The sequence below is a fragment of the Narcine bancroftii genome, chromosome 9, assembly GCF_036971445.1.
Source record: "Narcine bancroftii isolate sNarBan1 chromosome 9, sNarBan1.hap1, whole genome shotgun sequence".
Taxonomy (NCBI): Eukaryota; Metazoa; Chordata; class Chondrichthyes; order Torpediniformes; family Narcinidae; genus Narcine; species Narcine bancroftii.
The window spans coordinates 66,531,680-66,559,256 of record NC_091477.1 but is presented as its reverse complement, the minus strand read 5'-3'; the positions used below and the strand labels follow the sequence as shown (position 1 = coordinate 66,559,256).

Here is a 27,577-nt window from a genome sequence, read left to right as displayed (position 1 = left end):
ACGGGGTAGAGAATGTTCAGTATTTCTTTTAAAGAATATATGGGTCAGCACCACATCGTTGTCCAAGGGCCTGTACTGTGCTGTTCTGTTCTATGTTCTATATTCTGTGCTCTGAACTCCAATATTTTGCTCTGTTGTGGCTACCTTGATTGCTGATTGCCCACACTGTTAACACATACTCGCTTTGTGAAACCTCAGTGTCCTGAATATAAAATCCAACGTGCTAACCTTCAGCTTTCATGATTTTCAATCCCACCAACATTCTACCACTGCTTTCAAGCAAACTCTCACCAACTCTGGCTTTCCTTGCATCATTACCCCGTCATATCCCACCCCTTTCCTTTTGCATCCAGGCCTGTATTCATTGCCTCATCTTCCACTGGACAAGAGGTGACAGAACTGAATTCAACATTCCTGCTTGAAACACATTCACTTCTTTGCTTACCTTTAAAATTATTATGATTTAAAAGTTGTTCTCTTTTTATCCCAAGGGTTTCCTCAACTCTCCTGCCCCCTCCAACTCACAATTATGAAACCCCTGTGTGAAGCTACTGCCTCACAGCTCCCAGAGAACTGAGTCAGTCCTGATCTTGAATGCTGCCTGGGTGGAGTTGGCATGGTCTCTCTGCGATTGAGCAGGTTTCCTCTGGGTGTCCTCCTCTCCTTGCACATCCTAAGCATCCAAGTTGGTAGACTGATTGGCCATTGTAAGTTGTCTCTTGTGCGTAGATGGAATCTGGGGATATTGAGGGGAATGTGGCAAAAACAGTTTACAAAGAAAATCAAAAGGGAAGAGAATTGTCCTTTGAACTGGCAAGGACTCAATGGTCTGAAATGTGGATTTTGAATTCTATATGCAAAGATCACTGTACTAGCTGTTGTCAGGTTTAACGATTCAGATGGCAGATCTCCATTCAGCTGAAGATTAGCCAAATAAGAGGAGCTTGTAGCTTGTTTGAAGCTGTGTTAGTACATACAGGGATGGGAGGATGTCTGAATGAACACTGCAATCTGCTGGGAAGATCTGTGAACTACACTGAGTTTACTCTGCATCAAGATCTACGAATGACTGCAGATGGTCGAATTTGGGGCCTAAGAGCAACCTGCTAGAGGAACTCAGCATGTGGGGCAGCCTCAGTGGGAGAAAGAGAATGTCAGTGTTTTAGGTCTTCATTAAAACACAAAATAATGACTATATTCTTTGTCACCAATCAATGCTGCACAAACTGCTGTGTTCCGCCAGCGGGTAGTTTTTCAACGTTTATCACAAGACCTTGCATGGTCTGTAACACCTTTAATAAAATTAAACAGCACAAAGTGCATATAGAGTGCAAAATAAGACAGACAATGAGGTGTCACTTATGTTCAGAGGGGCAGATTTTAAGAGGCCCCCTTGAAAAAAGTAAAAAGCAAACAGGGCACATTTTTAATCTGAAAGAAGAGTGAAACACAAAAGTCTGCAGATCCTGCGATGTAGACGCCGACTGGGAGATCGCTTTGTTGGGCATCTCGGCTCTGTCCGACGCAATAGCGTGGATCTCCCAGCGGCCACCCATTTCAATTCCCCATCCCATTCCCTTGCAGGTATGTCTGCTCATGGTCTCATGCACTGCCAGACTGAGATTGCCTGCAATTTTGAGGAACAACACCTCATCTTCCAACTAGGCACCATCCAACCAGATGACATTAATATCGACTTCTCGGGCTTTCATTAACAACCCTCCCCCCTTCCCCCAGCTCTGTCTCTCCCTTTTCCCTGTATCCTTTTGCACAAACATGACATTTTTTCTCCTCTCCCCTTATCATGTATAATTGACACCTTTTGTTGGTCTGATTTTCTCCCCCAGTCGGTATTGTCTGAATACTGAAATTTCATGGCTCATGGCTCATTCTGCTTATTCCTTGAAGAAAGGCTCAGCCCTGAAATGTCAGCGATAGATCTTTGCTTTTTATGGACACCGAAAAACCGGCTGGCGTCTTCCAGCATTTTGGTGTGTTTTCACATTCAGTGTAAGTCTGAAAGGGGAAAAGGAGGTCACTGAGGAGACAAAGAAAGGACTGCTAGTGAAGAAAGCACAAAAGAAGATTATTGGGGTCTCCCTTCCGCTATTGACGATATTCACCAGAAACGCTTCTTTAAGAGGGCTCCAAGAAACCCTACCATTCGTCACATTGTACCATCAGGAAGAAACACCAATATTAGGACTGCAAGTCTGGAAAATAGCTTCTTCACGCAGACAGTAAGATTATTCCTGTAACCTTGGAATTTGCTTGAAGCAATTAATTATTCTGAAATATTTATACCTCTTTATGTGCAGAATTTATATCGAACAAGTTATCAAAATGAAACGATTCCTCTGAAACCCAGTGATAGGGCAGCATAGTTTGCATATGCCGACACAGTTGGTGTAGGGCAACATGGTTGCCATAGGGTGGCATGGTTTGCACGGCAGTTAGTGTAATGCCATTACACTGCCAGCGATCAGGACCGGGCTTTGAATGCCACACTATCTGTAAGGAGTTTGTATGTGCTCCCCATATCTGCGTGGGTTTCCTTCAGGGGCTCTGGTTTCCTCCTACTGTTCAAAATGTACCAGTGTTTGTAAGTTAAATAGGTGTAATCGGGCAGCATGAGCTCGTGGGCCAAAATGGCGTGTTACCGTGATGCATGTCTAAATTTAAAATTTGAAACAATGCAGCTCCAATTTCCCAAATTCTATCTCAAAACTAGTCTTGACAATTAAATTACTTATGATTCCGTTCATGGGCTTCACCTCAAGTTTATATTTATGCTGCTACTCACCCGATCGTTGACCACACAAAACTTGATGGCCAGCTCATCACGCTCAGCATGGCACTGTGCCAACAGGTCTTCCATGCGAGACAACTCCCCCTGAAGCATACAGTTCTCTCTCTGAAGACTGGATACTGAATCCCTGCCCAGTGGAACTGCATAAAGATAAAGAATTAATAGCTCTGAGTATGGACCAAGTAAAATATTCTTGCCTGTTATTGGTAATCATGCTTAGAGACTAATATTCCAAAGAGGCTATTTTAAATCCCACAATGGCAATCAAGATAAAATTAAGTTATAACACAATAGTTCACTGGAAAAGGTGCATTTCAGATGTGCAAGTCTGAAGGGATCTAGTTTTTCTACCTCCTAACAAAGACTCACAAAGCGAATTGTCTGAGTAGACCCATTGTTTCTGTATCATTCTGCCCCACCAAACTGGTATCATCTCACCTTGTCTATTTTTCCTCCCTTGGCCCAGTCTCTCCCTATCTACACCCACATGTCTCACCTCACCTTCAATTCCCTGAATGTGAATGCCTCATTTTAACTATGGACATCCATTCGCTATACACATCAATTCCACTTTGTTTCTTTCTCGACCACAGATCCAACCAGTCCCCTTCGACTGCTGCTTTTCTCCATTTGGCAGAACTTATTCTCACTCTCAATAACTTCTCCATTGCACCTCCCACTTTCTCCAACTCCAAGAGGTAGCCATGGTACCTGGATCCCTGCATTTCTGCTGGCTATGTGGAGTAATCCATGCTACAAGCAACTCTTCCTCCATCACACTGAAAACCACATTGGTGCTGCCTCATCATCCATTTTCCTGCTAACTTTCACCCTGGTCTCAAATGTACTTGGTCCACTTGTTTCTCCATCTCTCTGTCTCCATCTCGAGAGACAAACACTCCACAGACATTTCCTACAAACCCATGAACTCCAAACTTACCACAACTACATCTCTTCACATCCTTTCCCCGTAAGGATCCTATTCCTTTCTCTCATCCAGACTTAAATCTCAGAATTTAAATTTGATGGAATTAAATACATCAGGAATAAAAAGGTAGTGTCAGTAATGTTGACTATGAAGTCAGCTTGGCCATAAAATTCCATTATCCTCATTAATATCTTGAGGGGTTTACATGGCCACTCTGGCCTCTTTGCAACTCTATTAATAGCAGTGGGTGACTCTCGAGAGCCCTTGGAAATGCTCCAGCAGGGGACAATACAAGGGCTGTCAGTATCAGATAATTCCCATAAGGTGAATATCCTATGTGTGCATAAATGTAATTTTCTGGCACTAAGAACTATGACAATTACACAAGCGTAAAATAGAGCAGAAGGCAGCAAGTGAAAGTAAAGCTCAACAGTACTGTTCACCAACACTCATCCTCCATTCTCACTTACACAGGCAGACAATACTGTTCACCAACACTCACCCACCATTCCCAGTTACACAGGCAGACAATACTGTTCACCAACACTCACCCTCCATTCCCAGTTACACAGGCAGACAGTAATGTTCATCAAAACTAACCCTCCATTCCCAGTTACACAGGCAGATAATACTGTTCACCAACAATCACCCTCCATTCACACTTACACATGCAGACAACATTGTTCACCAACACTCACCCTCCATTCCCAGTGACACAGGCAGACAGTAATGTTCATCAACACTAACCCTCCATTCCCAGTTACATAGGCAGATAATACTGTTCACCAACAATCACCCTCCATTCACACTTACACATGCAGACAACATTGTTCACCAACACTCACCCTCCATTCCCACTTAAACATGCAGACAACACTGTTCACCAACACTCACCCTCCATTCCCAGTTACACAGGCAGACAATACTGTTCACCAACACTCACTCTCCATTCCATATTACAGAGGCAGACAATACAGTTCACCAACACTCATTCTCCATTCCCACTTACACAGGCAGACAATAATGTTCACCAAAACTCACCCTCCATTCTCAGTTACACAGGCAGACAACAATGTTCATTAACACTCACCCCCCATTCCCAGTTATACAGGCAGACAACACTGTTCACCAACAGTGACAACCCAATCCCATTTACACAGGCAGACAATACTGTTCACCAACAGTCACAGCCCATTCCTAGTTACACAGGCAAACAATACTGTTCACCAACAGTCACACCCCATTCCCATTTACACAGCCAGACAATATTGTTCACCAACAGCCATACCCCATTCCAAGTTAACACAGGCAGACAATACTGTTCACCAACAGTCACTCCCCATTCCCAGTTACACAGGCAGACAACACTGTTCACCAACAGTGACACCCCATTCACATTTACACAGGCAGAAAACACTGTTCAGCAACAGTCACTCACCATTCCCACTTACACAGGCCGAAAATACTGTTCATCAACAGTCACACCCCATTCCCAGTTACACAGGCAGACAATACTGTTCACCATTCCAGTTACACAGTCCCATTCCCAGTTACACAGTCAGACAATACTTTTCACCAACAGTCAAACCCCATTCCAATTTACACAGGCAGACAACACTGTTCACCATCAGTCACACACCATTCCCATTTACACAGGCAGACAACACTGTTCACTAACAGTCACTCCCCAATCCCACTTACACAGGCAGACAATACTGTTCACAAACAGTCACACCCCATTCCCAGTTACACAGGCAGATAATACTGTTCACCAACAGTCACTCCCCATTCCCATTTACACAGGCAGACAATACTGTTCACCAACAGTCACTCCCCATTCCATGTTACACAGGCAGAAGACACTGTTCACCAACAGTCTCACACCATTCCCAGTTACACAGGCAGACAATGCTGTTCACCAACAGTCACTCCCCATTCCCATTTACACAGGCAGACAATATTGTTCACCAACAGTCACTATCCATTCCCATTTACACAGGCAGACAATACTGTTCACCAACAGTCACTCCCCATTTCCAGTTACACAGGTAGACTATACTGTTCACCAACAGTCACGCCCCATTCCCATTTACACAGGCAGACAATACTGTTCACCAAGAGTCACTCCCCATTCCCAGTTACACAGGCAGACAATAGTGTTCACCAAGAGTCACTCCCCATTCCCATTTACACAGAAAGACAATACTGTTCACCAACAGTCACTCTCCATTCCCAGTTACACAGGTAGACAATACTGTTCACCAAGATTCACTCTCCATTCCCATTTACACAGGCAGGCAATACTGTTCACCAACAGTCACTCCCCATTCCCATTTACACAGGCAGATAATACTGTTCACCAACAGTACACCCCATTCCCATTTACACAGGCAGACAATAGTGTTCACCAAGAGTCACTCCCCATTCCCATTTACACAGAAAGACAATACTGTTCACCAACAGTCACTCTCCATTCCCAGTTACACAGGTAGACAATACTGTTCACCAAGATTCACTCTCCATTCCCAGTTACACAGGCAGGCAATACTGTTCACCAACAGTCACTCCCCATTCCCAGTTACACAGGCAGACAACACTGTTCACGAACAGTCATACCCAATACCCAGTTTAACAGGCAGACAATACTGTTCACCAACAGTCACTCCCCATTCCCATTTACACAGGCAGATAATACTGTTCACCAACAGTACACCCCATCCCCATTTACACATGCAGACAATACTGTTCACCAATAGTCATTCTCCATTCCCATTTACACAGGCAGATAATACTGTTCACCAACAGTCACTCCCCATTACCATTTACACAGGCAGACAATACTGTTCACGAACAGTCACTCCCCATTCCCATTTACACAGGTATACAATACTGTTCACCAACAGTCACTCCCCATTCCCATTTACACAGGCAGATAATATTGTTAACCAACAGTGACACCCCATTCCCATTTACACAGGCAGACAATACTGTTCACCAACAGTCACTCCCCATTCCCAGTTACACAGGCAGACAATACCATTCATCAACAGCCACTCCCCATTCCCAGTTACACAGGCAAATAATACTATTCACCAACAGTCACTCCCCATTCCCACTTACACAGGCAGACAATACTGTTCACCAACAGTCACAGCCCATTCCAAGTTACACAGGCAGATAATACTGTTCACCAACAGTCACTCCCCATTCCCATTTAAACAGGCAAACAATAATGTTCACCAACAGTAACACCCCATTCCCAGTTACACAGGAAGACAATACTGTTCACCAACAGTCACACCCCATTCACAATTACACAGGCAGATAATACTATACACCAACAGTCACTCCCCATTCCCATTAACACAGACAGACAATACTGTTCACCAACAGTCACTCCCCATTCCCATTTACGCAGGCAGACAATACTGTTCACCAACAGTCACACCCCATTCCCAGTTTCACAGGTTGATAATACTGTTCACCAACAGCCACTCACCATTCCCATTTACACAGACAGACAATATTGTTCACCAACCGTCACATCCCATTCCCAGTTACACAGGCAGACAACACTGTTCACGAACAGTCACACCCAATACCCAGTTTAACAGGCAGACAACACTGTTCACCAGCAGTCACACCCCATTCCCAGTTACACAGGCAGACAACATTGTTCAGCAACAGTCACACGCCATTCCCAGTTACACAGGCAGACAACACTGTTCACCAACAGTCACACCCCATTCCCATTTACACAGGCAGACAATACTGTTCACCAACAGTCACTCCCCATTCCCAGTTAATCAGGCAGACAATACTGTTCACCAACAGTCACACCCAATTCCCATTTACAGAGGCAGACAATATTGTTCACCAACAGTCACTCCCCACTCCCAGTTACACAGGCAGACAATACTGTTCACCAAAAGTCACTCCCCATTTCCAGTTACATAGGCAGACAATACTGTTCACCAACAGTCGCTCCCCATTCCCAGTTATACAGGCAGACAATACTGTTCACCAACAGTCACACTCCATTCCCAGTTACACAGGCAGACAATACTGTTCACCAACTGTCACTCCCCATTCTCAGTTACACAGGCAGACAATACTGTTCACCAATAGTCACTCCCCATTCCCATTTACACAGAAAGACAATACTGTTCACCAACAGTCACTCTCCATTCCCAGTTACACAGGTAGACAATACTGTTCACCAAGATTCACTCTCCATTCCCATTTGCACAGGCAGGCAATACTGTTCACCAACAGTCACTCCCCATTCCCATTTACACAGGCAGATAATACTGTTCACCAACAGTACACCCCATTCCCATTTACACATGCAGACAATACTGTTCACCAAGATTCACTCTCCATTCCCAGTTACACAGGCAGGCAATACTGTTCACCAACAGTCACTCCCCATTCCCAGTTACACAGGCAGACAACACTGTTCACGAACAGTCACACCCAATACCCAGTTTAACAGGCAGACAATACTGTTCACCAACAGTCACTCCCCATTCACACAGGCAGATAATACTGTTCACCAACAGTACACCCCATTCCCATTTACACATGCAGACAATACTGTTCACCAATAGTCATTCCCCATTCCCATTTACACAGGCAGATAATACTGTTCACCAACAGTCACTCCCCATTACCATTTACACAGGCAGACAATACTGTTCACGAACAGTCACTCCCCATTCCCATTTACACAGGTATACAATACTGTTCACCAACAGTCACTCCCCATTCCCATTTACACAGGCAGATAATATTGTTAACCAACAGTGACACCCCATTCCCATTTACACAGGCAGACAATACTGTTCACCAACAGTCACTCCCCATTCCCAGTTACACAGGCAGACAATACCATTCATCAACAGCCACTCCCCATTCCCAGTTACACAGGCAGATAATACTATTCACCAACAGTCACTCCCCATTCCCACTTACACAGGCAGACAATACTGTTCACCAACAGTCACAGCCCATTCCAAGTTACACAGGCAGATAATACTGTTCACCAACAGTCACTCCCCATTCCCATTTAAACAGGCAAACAATAATGTTCACCAACAGTAACACCCCATTCCCAGTTACACAGGAAGACAATACTGTTCACCAACAGTCACACCCCATTCACAATTACACAGGCAGATAATACTATACACCAACAGTCACTCCCCATTCCCATTAACACAGACAGACAATACTGTTCACCAACAGTCACTCCCCATTCCCATTTACGCAGGCAGACAATACTGTTCACCAACAGTCACACCCCATTCCCAGTTTCACAGGTTGATAATACTGTTCACCAACAGCCACTCACCATTCCCATTTACACAGACAGACAATATTGTTCACCAACCGTCACATCCCATTCCCAGTTACACAGGCAGACAACACTGTTCACGAACAGTCACACCCAATACCCAGTTTAACAGGCAGACAACACAGTTCACCAGCAGTCACACCCCATTCCCAGTTACACAGGCAGACAACATTGTTCAGCAACAGTCACATGCCATTCCCAGTTACACAGGCAGACAACACTGTTCACCAACAGTCACACCCCATTCCCATTTACACAGGCAGACAATACTGTTCACCAACAGTCACTCCCCATTCCCAGTTAATCAGGCAGACAATACTGTTCACCAACAGTCACAACCAATTCCCATTTACAGAGGCAGACAATATTGTTCACCAACAGTCACTCCCCACTCCCAGTTACACAGGCAGACAATACTGTTCACCAACAGTCACTCCCCATTTCCAGTTACATAGGCAGACAATACTGTTCACCAACAGTCGCTCCCCATTCCCAGTTATACAGGCAGACAATACTGTTCACCAACAGTCACACTCCATTCCCAGTTACGCAGGCAGACAATACTGTTCACCAACTGTCACTCCCCATTCTCAGTTACACAGGCAGACAATACTGTTCACCAATAGTCACTCCCCATTCCCATTTACACAGAAAGACAATACTGTTCTCCAACAGTCACTCTCCATTCCCAGTTACACAGGTAGACAATACTGTTCACCAAGATTCACTCTCCATTCCCATTTGCACAGGCAGGCAATACTGTTCACCAACAGTCACTCCCCATTCCCATTTACACAGGCAGATAATACTGTTCACCAACAGTACACCCCATTCCCATTTACACATGCAGACAATACTGTTCACCAAGATTCACTCTCCATTCCCAGTTACACAGGCAGGCAATACTGTTCACCAACAGTCACTCCCCATTCCCAGTTACACAGGCAGACAACACTGTTCACGAACAGTCACACCCAATACCCAGTTTAACAGGCAGACAATACTGTTCACCAACAGTCACTCCCCATTCCCATTTACACAGGCAGATAATACTGTTCACCAACAGTACACCCCATTCCCATTTACACATGCAGACAATACTGTTCACCAATAGTCATTCCCCATTCCCATTTACACAGGCAGATAATACTGTTCACCAACAGTCGCTCCCCATTACCATTTACACAGGCAGACAATACTGTTCACTAACAGTCACTCCCCATTCCCATTTACACAGGTATACAATACTGTTCACCAACAGTCACTCCCCATTCCCATTTACACAGGCAGATAATATTGTTAACCAACAGTGACACCCCATTCCCATTTACACAGGCAGACAATACTGTTCACCAACAGTCACTCCCCATTCCCAGTTACACAGGCAGATAATACTGTTCACCAACAGACTCCCCATTCCCACTTACACAGGCAGACAATACCATTCACCAACAGCCACTCCCCATTCCCAGTTACACAGGCAGATAATACTGTTCACCAACAGTCACTCCCCATTCCCACTTACACAGGCAGACAATACTGTTCACCAACAGTCACAGCCCATTCCAAGTTACACAGGCAGATAATACTGTTCACCAACAGTCACTCCCCATTCCCATTTAAACAGGCAAACAATAATGTTCACCAACAGTAACACCCCATTCCCAGTTACACAGGAAGACAATACTGTACACCAACCGTCACATCCCATTCCCAGTTACACAGGCAGACAACACTGTTCACGAACAGTCACACCCAATACCCAGTTTAACAGGCAGACAACACTGTTCACCAGCAGTCACACCCCATTCCCAGTTACACAGGCAGACAACATTGTTCAGCAACAGTCACACCCAATACCCAGTTTAACAGGCAGACAACACTGTTCACCAGCAGTCACACCCCATTCCCAGTTACACAGGCAGACAACATTGTTCAGCAACAGTCACACGCCATTCCCAGTTACACAGGCAGACAACACTGTTCACCAACAGTCACACCCAATTCCCATTTACAGAGGCAGACAATATTGTTCACCAACAGTCACTCCCCACTCCCAGTTACACAGGCAGACAATACTGTTCACCAACAGTCACTCCCCATTTCCAGTTACATAGGCAGACAATACTGTTCACCAACAGTCGCTCCCCATTCCCAGTTATACAGGCAGACAATACTGTTCACCAACAGTCACACTCCATTCCCAGTTACGCAGGCAGACAATACTGTTCACCAACTGTCACTCCCCATTCCCATTTACACAGGCAGACAATACTGTTCACCAACAGTCACTCCCCATTCTATGTTACACAGGCAGAAGACACTGTTCACCAACAGTCTCACCCCATTCCCAGTTACACAGGCAGACAATACTGTTCACCAACAGTCACTCCCCATTCCCATTTACACAGGCAGACAATATTGTTCACCAACAGTCACTCTCCATTCCCATTTACACAGGCAGACAATACTGTTCACCAACAGTCACTCCCCATTTCCAGTTACACAGGCAGACTCTACTGTTCACCAACAGTCACGCCCCATTCCCATTTACACAGGCAGACAATACGGTTCACCAAGAGTCAAACCCCATTCCCAGTTACACAGGCAGACAATAGTGTTCACCAAGAGTCACTCCCCATTCCCATTTACACAGAAAGACAATACTGTTCACCAACAGTCACTCTCCATTCCCAGTTACACAGGTAGACAATACTGTTCACCAAGATTCACTCTCCATTCCCAGTTACACAGGCAGACAACACTGTTCACGAACAGTCACACCCAATACCCAGTTTAACAGGCAGACAACACTGTTCACCAGCAGTCACACCCCATTCCCAGTTACACAGGCAGACAACATTGTTCAGCAACAGTCACACGCCATTCCCAGTTACACAGGCAGACAACACTGTTCACCAACAGTCACACCCCATTCCCATTTACACAGGCAGACAATACTGTTCACCAACAGTCACTCCCCATTCCCAGTTAATCAGGCAGACAATACTGTTCACCAACAGTCACACCCAATTCCCATTTACAGAGGCAGACAATATTGTTCACCAACAGTCACTCCCCACTCCCAGTTACACAGGCAGACAATACTGTTCACCAAAAGTCACTCCCCATTTCCAGTTACATAGGCAGACAATACTGTTCACCAACAGTCACTCCCCATTCCCAGTTACACAGGCAGACAATACCATTCATCAACAGCCACTCCCCATTCCCAGTTACACAGGCAGATAATACTATTCACCAACAGTCACTCCCCATTCCCACTTACACAGGCAGACAATACTGTTCACCAACAGTCACAGCCCATTCCAAGTTACACAGGCAGATAATACTGTTCACCAACAGTCACTCCCCATTCCCATTTAAACAGGCAAACAATAATGTTCACCAACAGTAACACCCCATTCCCAGTTACACAGGAAGACAATACTGTTCACCAACAGTCACACCCCATTCACAATTACACAGGCAGATAATACTATACACCAACAGTCACTCCCCATTCCCATTAACACAGACAGACAATACTGTTCACCAACAGTCACTCCCCATTCCCATTTACGCAGGCAGACAATACTGTTCACCAACAGTCACACCCCATTCCCAGTTTCACAGGTTGATAATACTGTTCACCAACAGCCACTCACCATTCCCATTTACACAGACAGACAATATTGTTCACCAACCGTCACATCCCATTCCCAGTTACACAGGCAGACAACACTGTTCACGAACAGTCACACCCAATACCCAGTTTAACAGGCAGACAACACAGTTCACCAGCAGTCACACCCCATTCCCAGTTACACAGGCAGACAACATTGTTCAGCAACAGTCACATGCCATTCCCAGTTACACAGGCAGACAACACTGTTCACCAACAGTCACACCCCATTCCCATTTACACAGGCAGACAATACTGTTCACCAACAGTCACTCCCCATTCCCAGTTAATCAGGCAGACAATACTGTTCACCAACAGTCACAACCAATTCCCATTTACAGAGGCAGACAATATTGTTCACCAACAGTCACTCCCCACTCCCAGTTACACAGGCAGACAATACTGTTCACCAACAGTCACTCCCCATTTCCAGTTACATAGGCAGACAATACTGTTCACCAACAGTCGCTCCCCATTCCCAGTTATACAGGCAGACAATACTGTTCACCAACAGTCACACTCCATTCCCAGTTACGCAGGCAGACAATACTGTTCACCAACTGTCACTCCCCATTCTCAGTTACACAGGCAGACAATACTGTTCACCAATAGTCACTCCCCATTCCCATTTACACAGAAAGACAATACTGTTCTCCAACAGTCACTCTCCATTCCCAGTTACACAGGTAGACAATACTGTTCACCAAGATTCACTCTCCATTCCCATTTGCACAGGCAGGCAATACTGTTCACCAACAGTCACTCCCCATTCCCATTTACACAGGCAGATAATACTGTTCACCAACAGTACACCCCATTCCCATTTACACATGCAGACAATACTGTTCACCAAGATTCACTCTCCATTCCCAGTTACACAGGCAGGCAATACTGTTCACCAACAGTCACTCCCCATTCCCAGTTACACAGGCAGACAACACTGTTCACGAACAGTCACACCCAATACCCAGTTTAACAGGCAGACAATACTGTTCACCAACAGTCACTCCCCATTCCCATTTACACAGGCAGATAATACTGTTCACCAACAGTACACCCCATTCCCATTTACACATGCAGACAATACTGTTCACCAATAGTCATTCCCCATTCCCATTTACACAGGCAGATAATACTGTTCACCAACAGTCGCTCCCCATTACCATTTACACAGGCAGACAATACTGTTCACTAACAGTCACTCCCCATTCCCATTTACACAGGTATACAATACTGTTCACCAACAGTCACTCCCCATTCCCATTTACACAGGCAGATAATATTGTTAACCAACAGTGACACCCCATTCCCATTTACACAGGCAGACAATACTGTTCACCAACAGTCACTCCCCATTCCCAGTTACACAGGCAGATAATACTGTTCACCAACAGACTCCCCATTCCCACTTACACAGGCAGACAATACCATTCACCAACATCCACTCCCCATTCCCAGTTACACAGGCAGATAATACTGTTCACCAACAGTCACTCCCCATTCCCACTTACACAGGCAGACAATACTGTTCACCAACAGTCACAGCCCATTCCAAGTTACACAGGCAGATAATACTGTTCACCAACAGTCACTCCCCATTCCCATTTAAACAGGCAAACAATAATGTTCACCAACAGTAACACCCCATTCCCAGTTACACAGGAAGACAATACTGTACACCAACCGTCACATCCCATTCCCAGTTACACAGGCAGACAACACTGTTCACGAACAGTCACACCCAATACCCAGTTTAACAGGCAGACAACACTGTTCACCAGCAGTCACACCCCATTCCCAGTTACACAGGCAGACAACATTGTTCAGCAACAGTCACACCCAATACCCAGTTTAACAGGCAGACAACACTGTTCACCAGCAGTCACACCCCATTCCCAGTTACACAGGCAGACAACATTGTTCAGCAACAGTCACACGCCATTCCCAGTTACACAGGCAGACAACACTGTTCACCAACAGTCACACCCAATTCCCATTTACAGAGGCAGACAATATTGTTCACCAACAGTCACTCCCCACTCCCAGTTACACAGGCAGACAATACTGTTCACCAACAGTCACTCCCCATTTCCAGTTACATAGGCAGACAATACTGTTCACCAACAGTCGCTCCCCATTCCCAGTTATACAGGCAGACAATACTGTTCACCAACAGTCACACTCCATTCCCAGTTACGCAGGCAGACAATACTGTTCACCAACTGTCACTCCCCATTCCCATTTACACAGGCAGACAATACTGTTCACCAACAGTCACTCCCCATTCTATGTTACACAGGCAGAAGACACTGTTCACCAACAGTCTCACCCCATTCCCAGTTACACAGGCAGACAATACTGTTCACCAACAGTCACTCCCCATTCCCATTTACACAGGCAGACAATATTGTTCACCAACAGTCACTCTCCATTCCCATTTACACAGGCAGACAATACTGTTCACCAACAGTCACTCCCCATTTCCAGTTACACAGGCAGACTCTACTGTTCACCAACAGTCACGCCCCATTCCCATTTACACAGGCAGACAATACGGTTCACCAAGAGTCAAACCCCATTCCCAGTTACACAGGCAGACAATAGTGTTCACCAAGAGTCACTCCCCATTCCCATTTACACAGAAAGACAATACTGTTCACCAACAGTCACTCTCCATTCCCAGTTACACAGGTAGACAATACTGTTCACCAAGATTCACTCTCCATTCCCAGTTACACAGGCAGACAACACTGTTCACGAACAGTCACACCCAATACCCAGTTTAACAGGCAGACAACACTGTTCACCAGCAGTCACACCCCATTCCCAGTTACACAGGCAGACAACATTGTTCAGCAACAGTCACACGCCATTCCCAGTTACACAGGCAGACAACACTGTTCACCAACAGTCACACCCCATTCCCATTTACACAGGCAGACAATACTGTTCACCAACAGTCACTCCCCATTCCCAGTTAATCAGGCAGACAATACTGTTCACCAACAGTCACACCCAATTCCCATTTACAGAGGCAGACAATATTGTTCACCAACAGTCACTCCCCACTCCCAGTTACACAGGCAGACAATACTGTTCACCAAAAGTCACTCCCCATTTCCAGTTACATAGGCAGACAATACTGTTCACCAACAGTCGCTCCCCATTCCCAGTTATACAGGCAGACAATACTGTTCACCAACAGTCACACTCCATTCCCAGTTACACAGGCAGACAATACTGTTCACCAACTGTCACTCCCCATTCTCAGTTACACAGGCAGACAATACTGTTCACCAATAGTCACTCCCCATTCCCATTTACACAGAAAGACAATACTGTTCACCAACAGTCACTCTCCATTCCCAGTTACACAGGTAGACAATACTGTTCACCAAGATTCACTCTCCATTCCCATTTGCACAGGCAGGCAATACTGTTCACCAACAGTCACTCCCCATTCCCATTTACACAGGCAGATAATACTGTTCACCAACAGTACACCCCATTCCCATTTACACATGCAGACAATACTGTTCACCAAGATTCACTCTCCATTCCCAGTTACACAGGCAGGCAATACTGTTCACCAACAGTCACTCCCCATTCCCAGTTACACAGGCAGACAACACTGTTCACGAACAGTCACACCCAATACCCAGTTTAACAGGCAGACAATACTGTTCACCAACAGTCACTCCCCATTCACACAGGCAGATAATACTGTTCACCAACAGTACACCCCATTCCCATTTACACATGCAGACAATACTGTTCACCAATAGTCATTCCCCATTCCCATTTACACAGGCAGATAATACTGTTCACCAACAGTCACTCCCCATTACCATTTACACAGGCAGACAATACTGTTCACGAACAGTCACTCCCCATTCCCATTTACACAGGTATACAATACTGTTCACCAACAGTCACTCCCCATTCCCATTTACACAGGCAGATAATATTGTTAACCAACAGTGACACCCCATTCCCATTTACACAGGCAGACAATACTGTTCACCAACAGTCACTCCCCATTCCCAGTTACACAGGCAGACAATACCATTCATCAACAGCCACTCCCCATTCCCAGTTACACAGGCAGATAATACTATTCACCAACAGTCACTCCCCATTCCCACTTACACAGGCAGACAATACTGTTCACCAACAGTCACAGCCCATTCCAAGTTACACAGGCAGATAATACTGTTCACCAACAGTCACTCCCCATTCCCATTTAAACAGGCAAACAATAATGTTCACCAACAGTAACACCCCATTCCCAGTTACACAGGAAGACAATACTGTTCACCAACAGTCACACCCCATTCACAATTACACAGGCAGATAATACTATACACCAACAGTCACTCCCCATTCCCATTAACACAGACAGACAATACTGTTCACCAACAGTCACTCCCCATTCCCATTTACGCAGGCAGACAATACTGTTCACCAACAGTCACACCCCATTCCCAGTTTCACAGGTTGATAATACTGTTCACCAACAGCCACTCACCATTCCCATTTACACAGACAGACAATATTGTTCACCAACCGTCACATCCCATTCCCAGTTACACAGGCAGACAACACTGTTCACGAACAGTCACACCCAATACCCAGTTTAACAGGCAGACAACACAGTTCACCAGCAGTCACACCCCATTCCCAGTTACACAGGCAGACAACATTGTTCAGCAACAGTCACATGCCATTCCCAGTTACACAGGCAGACAACACTGTTCACCAACAGTCACACCCCATTCCCATTTACACAGGCAGACAATACTGTTCACCAACAGTCACTCCCCATTCCCAGTTAATCAGGCAGACAATACTGTTCACCAACAGTCACAACCAATTCCCATTTACAGAGGCAGACAATATTGTTCACCAACAGTCACTCCCCACTCCCAGTTACACAGGCAGACAATACTGTTCACCAACAGTCACTCCCCATTTCCAGTTACATAGGCAGACAATATTGTTCACCAACAGTCGCTCCCCATTCCCAGTTATACAGGCAGACAATACTGTTCACCAACAGTCACACTCCATTCCCAGTTACGCAGGCAGACAATACTGTTCACCAACTGTCACTCCCCATTCTCAGTTACACAGGCAGACAATACTGTTCACCAATAGTCACTCCCCATTCCCATTTACACAGAAAGACAATACTGTTCTCCAACAGTCACTCTCCATTCCCAGTTACACAGGTAGACAATACTGTTCACCAAGATTCACTCTCCATTCCCATTTGCACAGGCAGGCAATACTGTTCACCAACAGTCACTCCCCATTCCCATTTACACAGGCAGATAATACTGTTCACCAACAGTACACCCCATTCCCATTTACACATGCAGACAATACTGTTCACCAAGATTCACTCTCCATTCCCAGTTACACAGGCAGGCAATACTGTTCACCAACAGTCACTCCCCATTCCCAGTTACACAGGCAGACAACACTGTTCACGAACAGTCACACCCAATACCCAGTTTAACAGGCAGACAATACTGTTCACCAACAGTCACTCCCCATTCCCATTTACACAGGCAGATAATACTGTTCACCAACAGTACACCCCATTCCCATTTACACATGCAGACAATACTGTTCACCAATAGTCATTCCCCATTCCCATTTACACAGGCAGATAATACTGTTCACCAACAGTCGCTCCCCATTACCATTTACACAGGCAGACAATACTGTTCACTAACAGTCACTCCCCATTCCCATTTACACAGGTATACAATACTGTTCACCAACAGTCACTCCCCATTCCCATTTACACAGGCAGATAATATTGTTAACCAACAGTGACACCCCATTCCCATTTACACAGGCAGACAATACTGTTCACCAACAGTCACTCCCCATTCCCAGTTACACAGGCAGATAATACTGTTCACCAACAGACTCCCCATTCCCACTTACACAGGCAGACAATACCATTCACCAACAGCCACTCCCCATTCCCAGTTACACAGGCAGATAATACTGTTCACCAACAGTCACTCCCCATTCCCACTTACACAGGCAGACAATACTGTTCACCAACAGTCACAGCCCATTCCAAGTTACACAGGCAGATAATACTGTTCACCAACAGTCACTCCCCATTCCCATTTAAACAGGCAAACAATAATGTTCACCAACAGTAACACCCCATTCCCAGTTACACAGGAAGACAATACTGTACACCAACCGTCACATCCCATTCCCAGTTACACAGGCAGACAACACTGTTCACGAACAGTCACACCCAATACCCAGTTTAACAGGCAGACAACACTGTTCACCAGCAGTCACACCCCATTCCCAGTTACACAGGCAGACAACATTGTTCAGCAACAGTCACACCCAATACCCAGTTTAACAGGCAGACAACACTGTTCACCAGCAGTCACACCCCATTCCCAGTTACACAGGCAGACAACATTGTTCAGCAACAGTCACACGCCATTCCCAGTTACACAGGCAGACAACACTGTTCACCAACAGTCACACCCAATTCCCATTTACAGAGGCAGACAATATTGTTCACCAACAGTCACTCCCCACTCCCAGTTACACAGGCAGACAATACTGTTCACCAACAGTCACTCCCCATTTCCAGTTACATAGGCAGACAATACTGTTCACCAACAGTCGCTCCCCATTCCCAGTTATACAGGCAGACAATACTGTTCACCAACAGTCACACTCCATTCCCAGTTACGCAGGCAGACAATACTGTTCACCAACTGTCACTCCCCATTCCCATTTACACAGGCAGACAATACTGTTCACCAACAGTCACTCCCCATTCTATGTTACACAGGCAGAAGACACTGTTCACCAACAGTCTCACCCCATTCCCAGTTACACAGGCAGACAATACTGTTCACCAACAGTCACTCCCCATTCCCATTTACACAGGCAGACAATATTGTTCACCAACAGTCACTCTCCATTCCCATTTACACAGGCAGACAATACTGTTCACCAACAGTCACTCCCCATTTCCAGTTACACAGGCAGACTCTACTGTTCACCAACAGTCACGCCCCATTCCCATTTACACAGGCAGACAATACGGTTCACCAAGAGTCAAACCCCATTCCCAGTTACACAGGCAGACAATAGTGTTCACCAAGAGTCACTCCCCATTCCCATTTACACAGAAAGACAATACTGTTCACCAACAGTCACTCTCCATTCCCAGTTACACAGGTAGACAATACTGTTCACCAAGATTCACTCTCCATTCCCATTTACACAGGGAGGCAATACTGTTCACCAACAGTCACTCCCCATTCCCATTTACACAGGCAGATAATACTGTTCACCAACAGTACACCCCATTCCCATTTACACAGGCAGACAATAGTGTTCACCAAGAGTCACTCCCCATTCCCATTTACACAGAAAGACAATACTGTTCACCAACAGTCACTCTCCATTCCCAGTTACACAGGTAGACAATACTGTTCACCAAGATTCACTCTCCATTCCCAGTTACACAGGCAGGCAATACTGTTCACCAACAGTCACTCCCCATTCCCAGTTACACAGGCAGACAACACTGTTCACGAACAGTCATACCCAATACCCAGTTTAACAGGCAGACAATACTGTTCACCAACAGTCACTCCCCATTCCCATTTACACAGGCAGATAATACTGTTCACCAACAGTACACCCCATCCCCATTTACACATGCAGACAATACTGTTCACCAATAGTCATTCTCCATTCCCATTTACACAGGCAGATAATACTGTTCACCAACAGTCACTCCCCATTACCATTTACACAGGCAGACAATACTGTTCACGAACAGTCACTCCCCATTCCCATTTACACAGGTATACAATACTGTTCACCAACAGTCACTCCCCATTCCCATTTACACAGGCAGATAATATTGTTAACCAACAGTGACACCCCATTCCCATTTACACAGGCAGACAATACTGTTCACCAACAGTCACTCCCCATTCCCAGTTACACAGGCAGACAATACCATTCATCAACAGCCACTCCCCATTCCCAGTTACACAGGCAAATAATACTATTCACCAACAGTCACTCCCCATTCCCACTTACACAGGCAGACAATACTGTTCACCAACAGTCACAGCCCATTCCAAGTTACACAGGCAGATAATACTGTTCACCAACAGTCACTCCCCATTCCCATTTAAACAGGCAAACAATAATGTTCACCAACAGTAACACCCCATTCCCAGTTACACAGGAAGACAATACTGTTCACCAACAGTCACACCCCATTCACAATTACACAGGCAGATAATACTATACACCAACAGTCACTCCCCATTCCCATTAACACAGACAGACAATACTGTTCACCAACAGTCACTCCCCATTCCCATTTACGCAGGCAGACAATACTGTTCACCAACAGTCACACCCCATTCCCAGTTTCACAGGTTGATAATACTGTTCACCAACAGCCACTCACCATTCCCATTTACACAGACAGACAATATTGTTCACCAACCGTCACATCCCATTCCCAGTTACACAGGCAGACAACACTGTTCACGAACAGTCACACCCAATACCCAGTTACACAGGCAGACAACATTGTTCAGCAACAGTCACATGCCATTCCCAGTTACACAGGCAGACAACACTGTTCACCAACAGTCACACCCCATTCCCATTTACACAGGCAGACAATACTGTTCACCAACAGTCACTCCCCATTCCCAGTTAATCAGGCAGACAATACTGTTCACCAACAGTCACAACCAATTCCCATTTACAGAGGCAGACAATATTGTTCACCAACAGTCACTCCCCACTCCCAGTTACACAGGCAGACAATACTGTTCACCAAAAGTCACTCCCCATTTCCAGTTACATAGGCAGACAATACTGTTCACCAACAGTCGCTCCCCATTCCCAGTTATACAGGCAGACAATACTGTTCACCAACAGTCACACTCCATTCCCAGTTACGCAGGCAGACAATACTGTTCACCAACTGTCACTCCCCATTCTCAGTTACACAGGCAGACAATACTGTTCACCAATAGTCACTCCCCATTCCCATTTACACAGAAAGACAATACTGTTCTCCAACAGTCACTCTCCATTCCCAGTTACACAGGTAGACAATACTGTTCACCAAGATTCACTCTCCATTCCCATTTGCACAGGCAGGCAATACTGTTCACCAACAGTCACTCCCCATTCCCATTTACACAGGCAGATAATACTGTTCACCAACAGTACACCCCATTCCCATTTACACATGCAGACAATACTGTTCACCAAGATTCACTCTCCATTCCCAGTTACACAGGCAGGCAATACTGTTCACCAACAGTCACTCCCCATTCCCAGTTACACAGGCAGACAACACTGTTCACGAACAGTCACACCCAATACCCAGTTTAACAGGCAGACAATACTGTTCACCAACAGTCACTCCCCATTCCCATTTACACAGGCAGATAATACTGTTCACCAACAGTACACCCCATTCCCATTTACACATGCAGACAATACTGTTCACCAATAGTCATTCCCCATTCCCATTTACACAGGCAGATAATACTGTTCACCAACAGTCGCTCCCCATTACCATTTACACAGGCAGACAATACTGTTCACTAACAGTCACTCCCCATTCCCATTTACACAGGTATACAATACTGTTCACCAACAGTCACTCCCCATTCCCATTTACACAGGCAGATAATATTGTTAACCAACAGTGACACCCCATTCCCATTTACACAGGCAGACAATACTGTTCACCAACAGTCACTCCCCATTCCCAGTTACACAGGCAGATAATACTGTTCACCAACAGACTCCCCATTCCCACTTACACAGGCAGACAATACCATTCACCAACAGCCACTCCCCATTCCCAGTTACACAGGCAGATAATACTGTTCACCAACAGTCACTCCCCATTCCCACTTACACAGGCAGACAATACTGTTCACCAACAGTCACAGCCCATTCCAAGTTACACAGGCAGATAATACTGTTCACCAACAGTCACTCCCCATTCCCATTTAAACAGGCAAACAATAATGTTCACCAACAGTAACACCCCATTCCCAGTTACACAGGAAGACAATACTGTACACCAACCGTCACATCCCATTCCCAGTTACACAGGCAGACAACACTGTTCACGAACAGTCACACCCAATACCCAGTTTAACAGGCAGACAACACTGTTCACCAGCAGTCACACCCCATTCCCAGTTACACAGGCAGACAACATTGTTCAGCAACAGTCACACCCAATACCCAGTTTAACAGGCAGACAACACTGTTCACCAGCAGTCACACCCCATTCCCAGTTACACAGGCAGACAACATTGTTCAGCAACAGTCACACGCCATTCCCAGTTACACAGGCAGACAACACTGTTCACCAACAGTCACACCCAATTCCCATTTACAGAGGCAGACAATATTGTTCACCAACAGTCACTCCCCACTCCCAGTTACACAGGCAGACAATACTGTTCACCAACAGTCACTCCCCATTTCCAGTTACATAGGCAGACAATACTGTTCACCAACAGTCGCTCCCCATTCCCAGTTATACAGGCAGACAATACTGTTCACCAACAGTCACACTCCATTCCCAGTTACGCAGGCAGACAATACTGTTCACCAACTGTCACTCCCCATTCCCATTTACACAGGCAGACAATACTGTTCACCAACAGTCACTCCCCATTCTATGTTACACAGGCAGAAGACACTGTTCACCAACAGTCTCACCCCATTCCCAGTTACACAGGCAGACAATACTGTTCACCAACAGTCACTCCCCATTCCCATTTACACAGGCAGACAATATTGTTCACCAACAGTCACTCTCCATTCCCATTTACACAGGCAGACAATACTGTTCACCAACAGTCACTCCCCATTTCCAGTTACACAGGCAGACTCTACTGTTCACCAACAGTCACGCCCCATTCCCATTTACACAGGCAGACAATACGGTTCACCAAGAGTCACACCCCATTCCCAGTTACACAGGCAGACAATAGTGTTCACCAAGAGTCACTCCCCATTCCCATTTACACAGAAAGACAATACTGTTCACCAACAGTCACTCTCCATTCCCAGTTACACAGGTAGACAATACTGTTCACCAAGATTCACTCTCCATTCCCATTTACACAGGGAGGCAATACTGTTCACCAACAGTCACTCCCCATTCCCATTTACACAGGCAGATAATACTGTTCACCAACAGTACACCCCATTCCCATTTACACAGGCAGACAATAGTGTTCACCAAGAGTCACTCCCCATTCCCATTTACACAGAAAGACAATACTGTTCACCAACAGTCACTCTCCATTCCCAGTTACACAGGTAGACAATACTGTTCACCAAGATTCACTCTCCATTCCCAGTTACACAGGCAGGCAATACTGTTCACCAACAGTCACTCCCCATTCCCAGTTACACAGGCAGACAACACTGTTCACGAACAGTCACACCCAATACCCAGTTTAACAGGCAGACAATACTGTTCACCAACAGTCGCTCCCCATTCCCAGTTATACAGGCAGACAATACTGTTCACCAACAGTCACACTCCATTCCCAGTTACGCAGGCAGACAATACTGTTCACCAACTGTCACTCCCCATTCTCAGTTACACAGGCAGACCATACTGTTCACCAATAGTCACTCCCCATTCCCATTTACACAGAAAGACAATACTGTTCACCAACAGTCACTCTCCATTCCCAGTTACACAGGTAGACAATACTGTTCACCAAGATTCACTCTCCATTCCCATTTACACAGGCAGGCAATACTGTTCACCAACAGTCACTCCCCATTCCCATTTACACAGGCAGATAATACTGTTCACCAACAGTACACCCCATTCCCATTTACACATGCAGACAATACTGTTCACCAAGATTCACTCTCCATTCCCAGTTACACAGGCAGGCAATACTGTTCACCAACAGTCACTCCCCATTCCCAGTTACACATGCAGACAACACTGTTCACGAACAGTCACACCCAATACCCAGTTTAACAGGCAGACAATACTGTTCACCAACAGTCACTCCCCATTCCCATTTACACAGGCAGATAATACTGTTCACCAACAGTACACCCCATTCCCATTTACACATGCAGACAATACTGTTCACCAATAGTCATTCCCCATTCCCATTTACACAGGCAGATAATACTGTTCACCAACAGTCACTCCCCATTACCATTTACACAGGCAGACAATACTGTTCACTAACAGTCACTCCCCATTCCCATTTACACAGGTATACAATACTGTTCACCAACAGTCACTCCCCATTCCCATTTACACAGGCAGATAATATTGTTAACCAACAGTGACACCCCATTCCCATTTACACAGGCAGACAATACTGTTCACCAACAGTCACTCCCCATTCCCAGTTACACAGGCAGATAATACTGTTCACCAACAGACTCCCCATTCCCACTTACACAGGCAGACAATACCATTCACCAACAGCCACTCCCCATTCCCAGTTACACAGGCAGATAATACTGTTCACCAACAGTCACTCCCCATTCCCACTTACACAGGCAGACAATACTGTTCACCAACAGTCACAGCCCATTCCAAGTTACACAGGCAGATAATACTGTTCACCAACAGTCACTCCCCATTCCCATTTAAACAGGCAAACAATAATGTTCACCAACAGTAACACCCCATTCCCAGTTACACAGGAAGACAATACTGTTCACCAACAGTCACTCCCCATTCCCATTAACACAGACAGACAATACTGTTCACCAACAGTCACTCCCCATTCCCATTTACGCAGGCAGACAATACTGTTCACCAACAGTCACACCCCATTCCCAGTTTCACAGGTTGATAATACTGTTCACCAACAGCCACTCACCATTCCCATTTACACAGACAGACAATATTGTTCACCAACCGTCACATCCCATTCCCAGTTACACAGGCAGACAACACTGTTCACGAACAGTCACACCCAATACCCAGTTTAACAGGCAGACAACACTGTTCACCAGCAGTCACACCCCATTCCCAGTTACACAGGCAGACAACATTGTTCAGCAACAGTCACACGCCATTCCCAGTTACACAGGCAGACAACATTGTTCAGCAACAGTCACACGCCATTCCCAGTTACACAGGCAGACAACACTGTTCACCAACAGTCACACCCCATTCCCATTTACACAGGCAGACAATACTGTTCACCAACAGTCACTCCCCATTCCCAGTTAATCAGGCAGACAATACTGTTCACCAACAGTCACACCCAATTCCCATTTACAGAGGCAGACAATTTTGTTCACCAACAGTCACTCCCCACTCCCAGTTACACAGGCAGACAATACTGTTCACCAACAGTCACTCCCCATTTCCAGTTACATAGGCAGACAATAATGTTCACCAACAGTCGCTCCCCATTCCCAGTTATACAGGCAGACAATACTGTTCACCAACAGTCACACTCCATTCCCAGTTAAGCAGGCAGACAATACTGTTCACCAACTGTCACTCCCCATTCTCAGTTACACAGGCAGACAATACTGTTCACCAATAGTCACTCCCCATTCCCATTTACACAGAAAGACAATACTGTTCACCAACAGTCACTCTCCATTCCCAGTTACACAGGTAGACAATACTGTTCACCAAGATTCACTCTCCATTCCCAGTTACACAGGCAGGCAATACTGTTCACCAACAGTCACTCCCCATTCCCAGTTACACATGCAGACAATACTGTTCACCAAGAGTCACACCCCATTCCCATTTACACAGGCAGACAATACTGTTCACCAAGAGTCACTCCCCATTCCCATTTACACAGGTAGACAATAGTTTTCAACAGCCACTCCCCATTCCCAATTAGACAGGAAGACAATACTTTTTACCAACAGCCACTCTCCATTCCCAGTTACACAGAAAGACTATACTGTTCACCAACAGTCACTCCCCATTCCCATTTACACAGGAAGACAATACTGTTCACTAAGAGTCACTCCCCATTCCTATTTACACAGGTAGACTATACTCTTCAATAGCCACTCCCCATTCCCAATTACACAGGAAGACAATACTTTTCACCAACAGCCACTCTCCATTCCTAGTTACACAGGAAGACAATACTGTTCACCAACAGTCACTCCCCATTCCCATTTACACAGGCAGACAATACTGTTCACCAACAGTCACTCCCCATTCCCATTTACACAGACAGACAATACTGTTCACCAACAGTCACTCCCCATTCCCAGTTACACAGGCAGACAATACTGTTCACCAAGAGTCACACCCCATTCCCATTTACACAGAAAGACAATACTGTTCACCATCAGTCACTCCCCATTCCCATTTACACAGGCAGACAATACTGCTCACCAACAGTCACTCTCCATTCCCATTTACACAGGAAGACTATACTGTTCACCAACAGTCACTCTCCATTCGCAGTTACACAGACAAATAATACTTTTCAACAGCTATTCTCCATTCCCATTTACATGGGCAGACAATACTGTTCACCAACAGTCACTCTGCACACCCATTTACACAGGCAGAAAATACTGTTCTCCAGTAGTCACTCCCCATTCCCATTTACACAGGCAGACAATAGAGATGACTCTTTCCAGGTTCTAGTACACTGAAACCTCATTAGAATGCGATTCTTTAATTTGCAGAATTGCTTACAGCGTTGGTGTCTGTAGACTCCAAACTGCTAAGGGGCAGGCTGATGACAA

General features: G+C 45.6%; 1 protein-coding gene across 1 annotated transcript in view; it reads right to left on the bottom strand.

Moving 5' to 3' along the window:
* Positions 1-27,577, bottom strand: part of LOC138742224 (rootletin-like) — a 375,547-nt gene that overhangs the window by 325,051 nt on the left and 22,919 nt on the right. Inside the window, exon 3 of the mRNA XM_069896335.1 lies at positions 2,804-2,949. Within this exon, the coding sequence (XP_069752436.1) occupies positions 2,804-2,949 (146 nt within the window). The remainder of the gene's footprint in view (positions 1-2,803; positions 2,950-27,577) is intronic.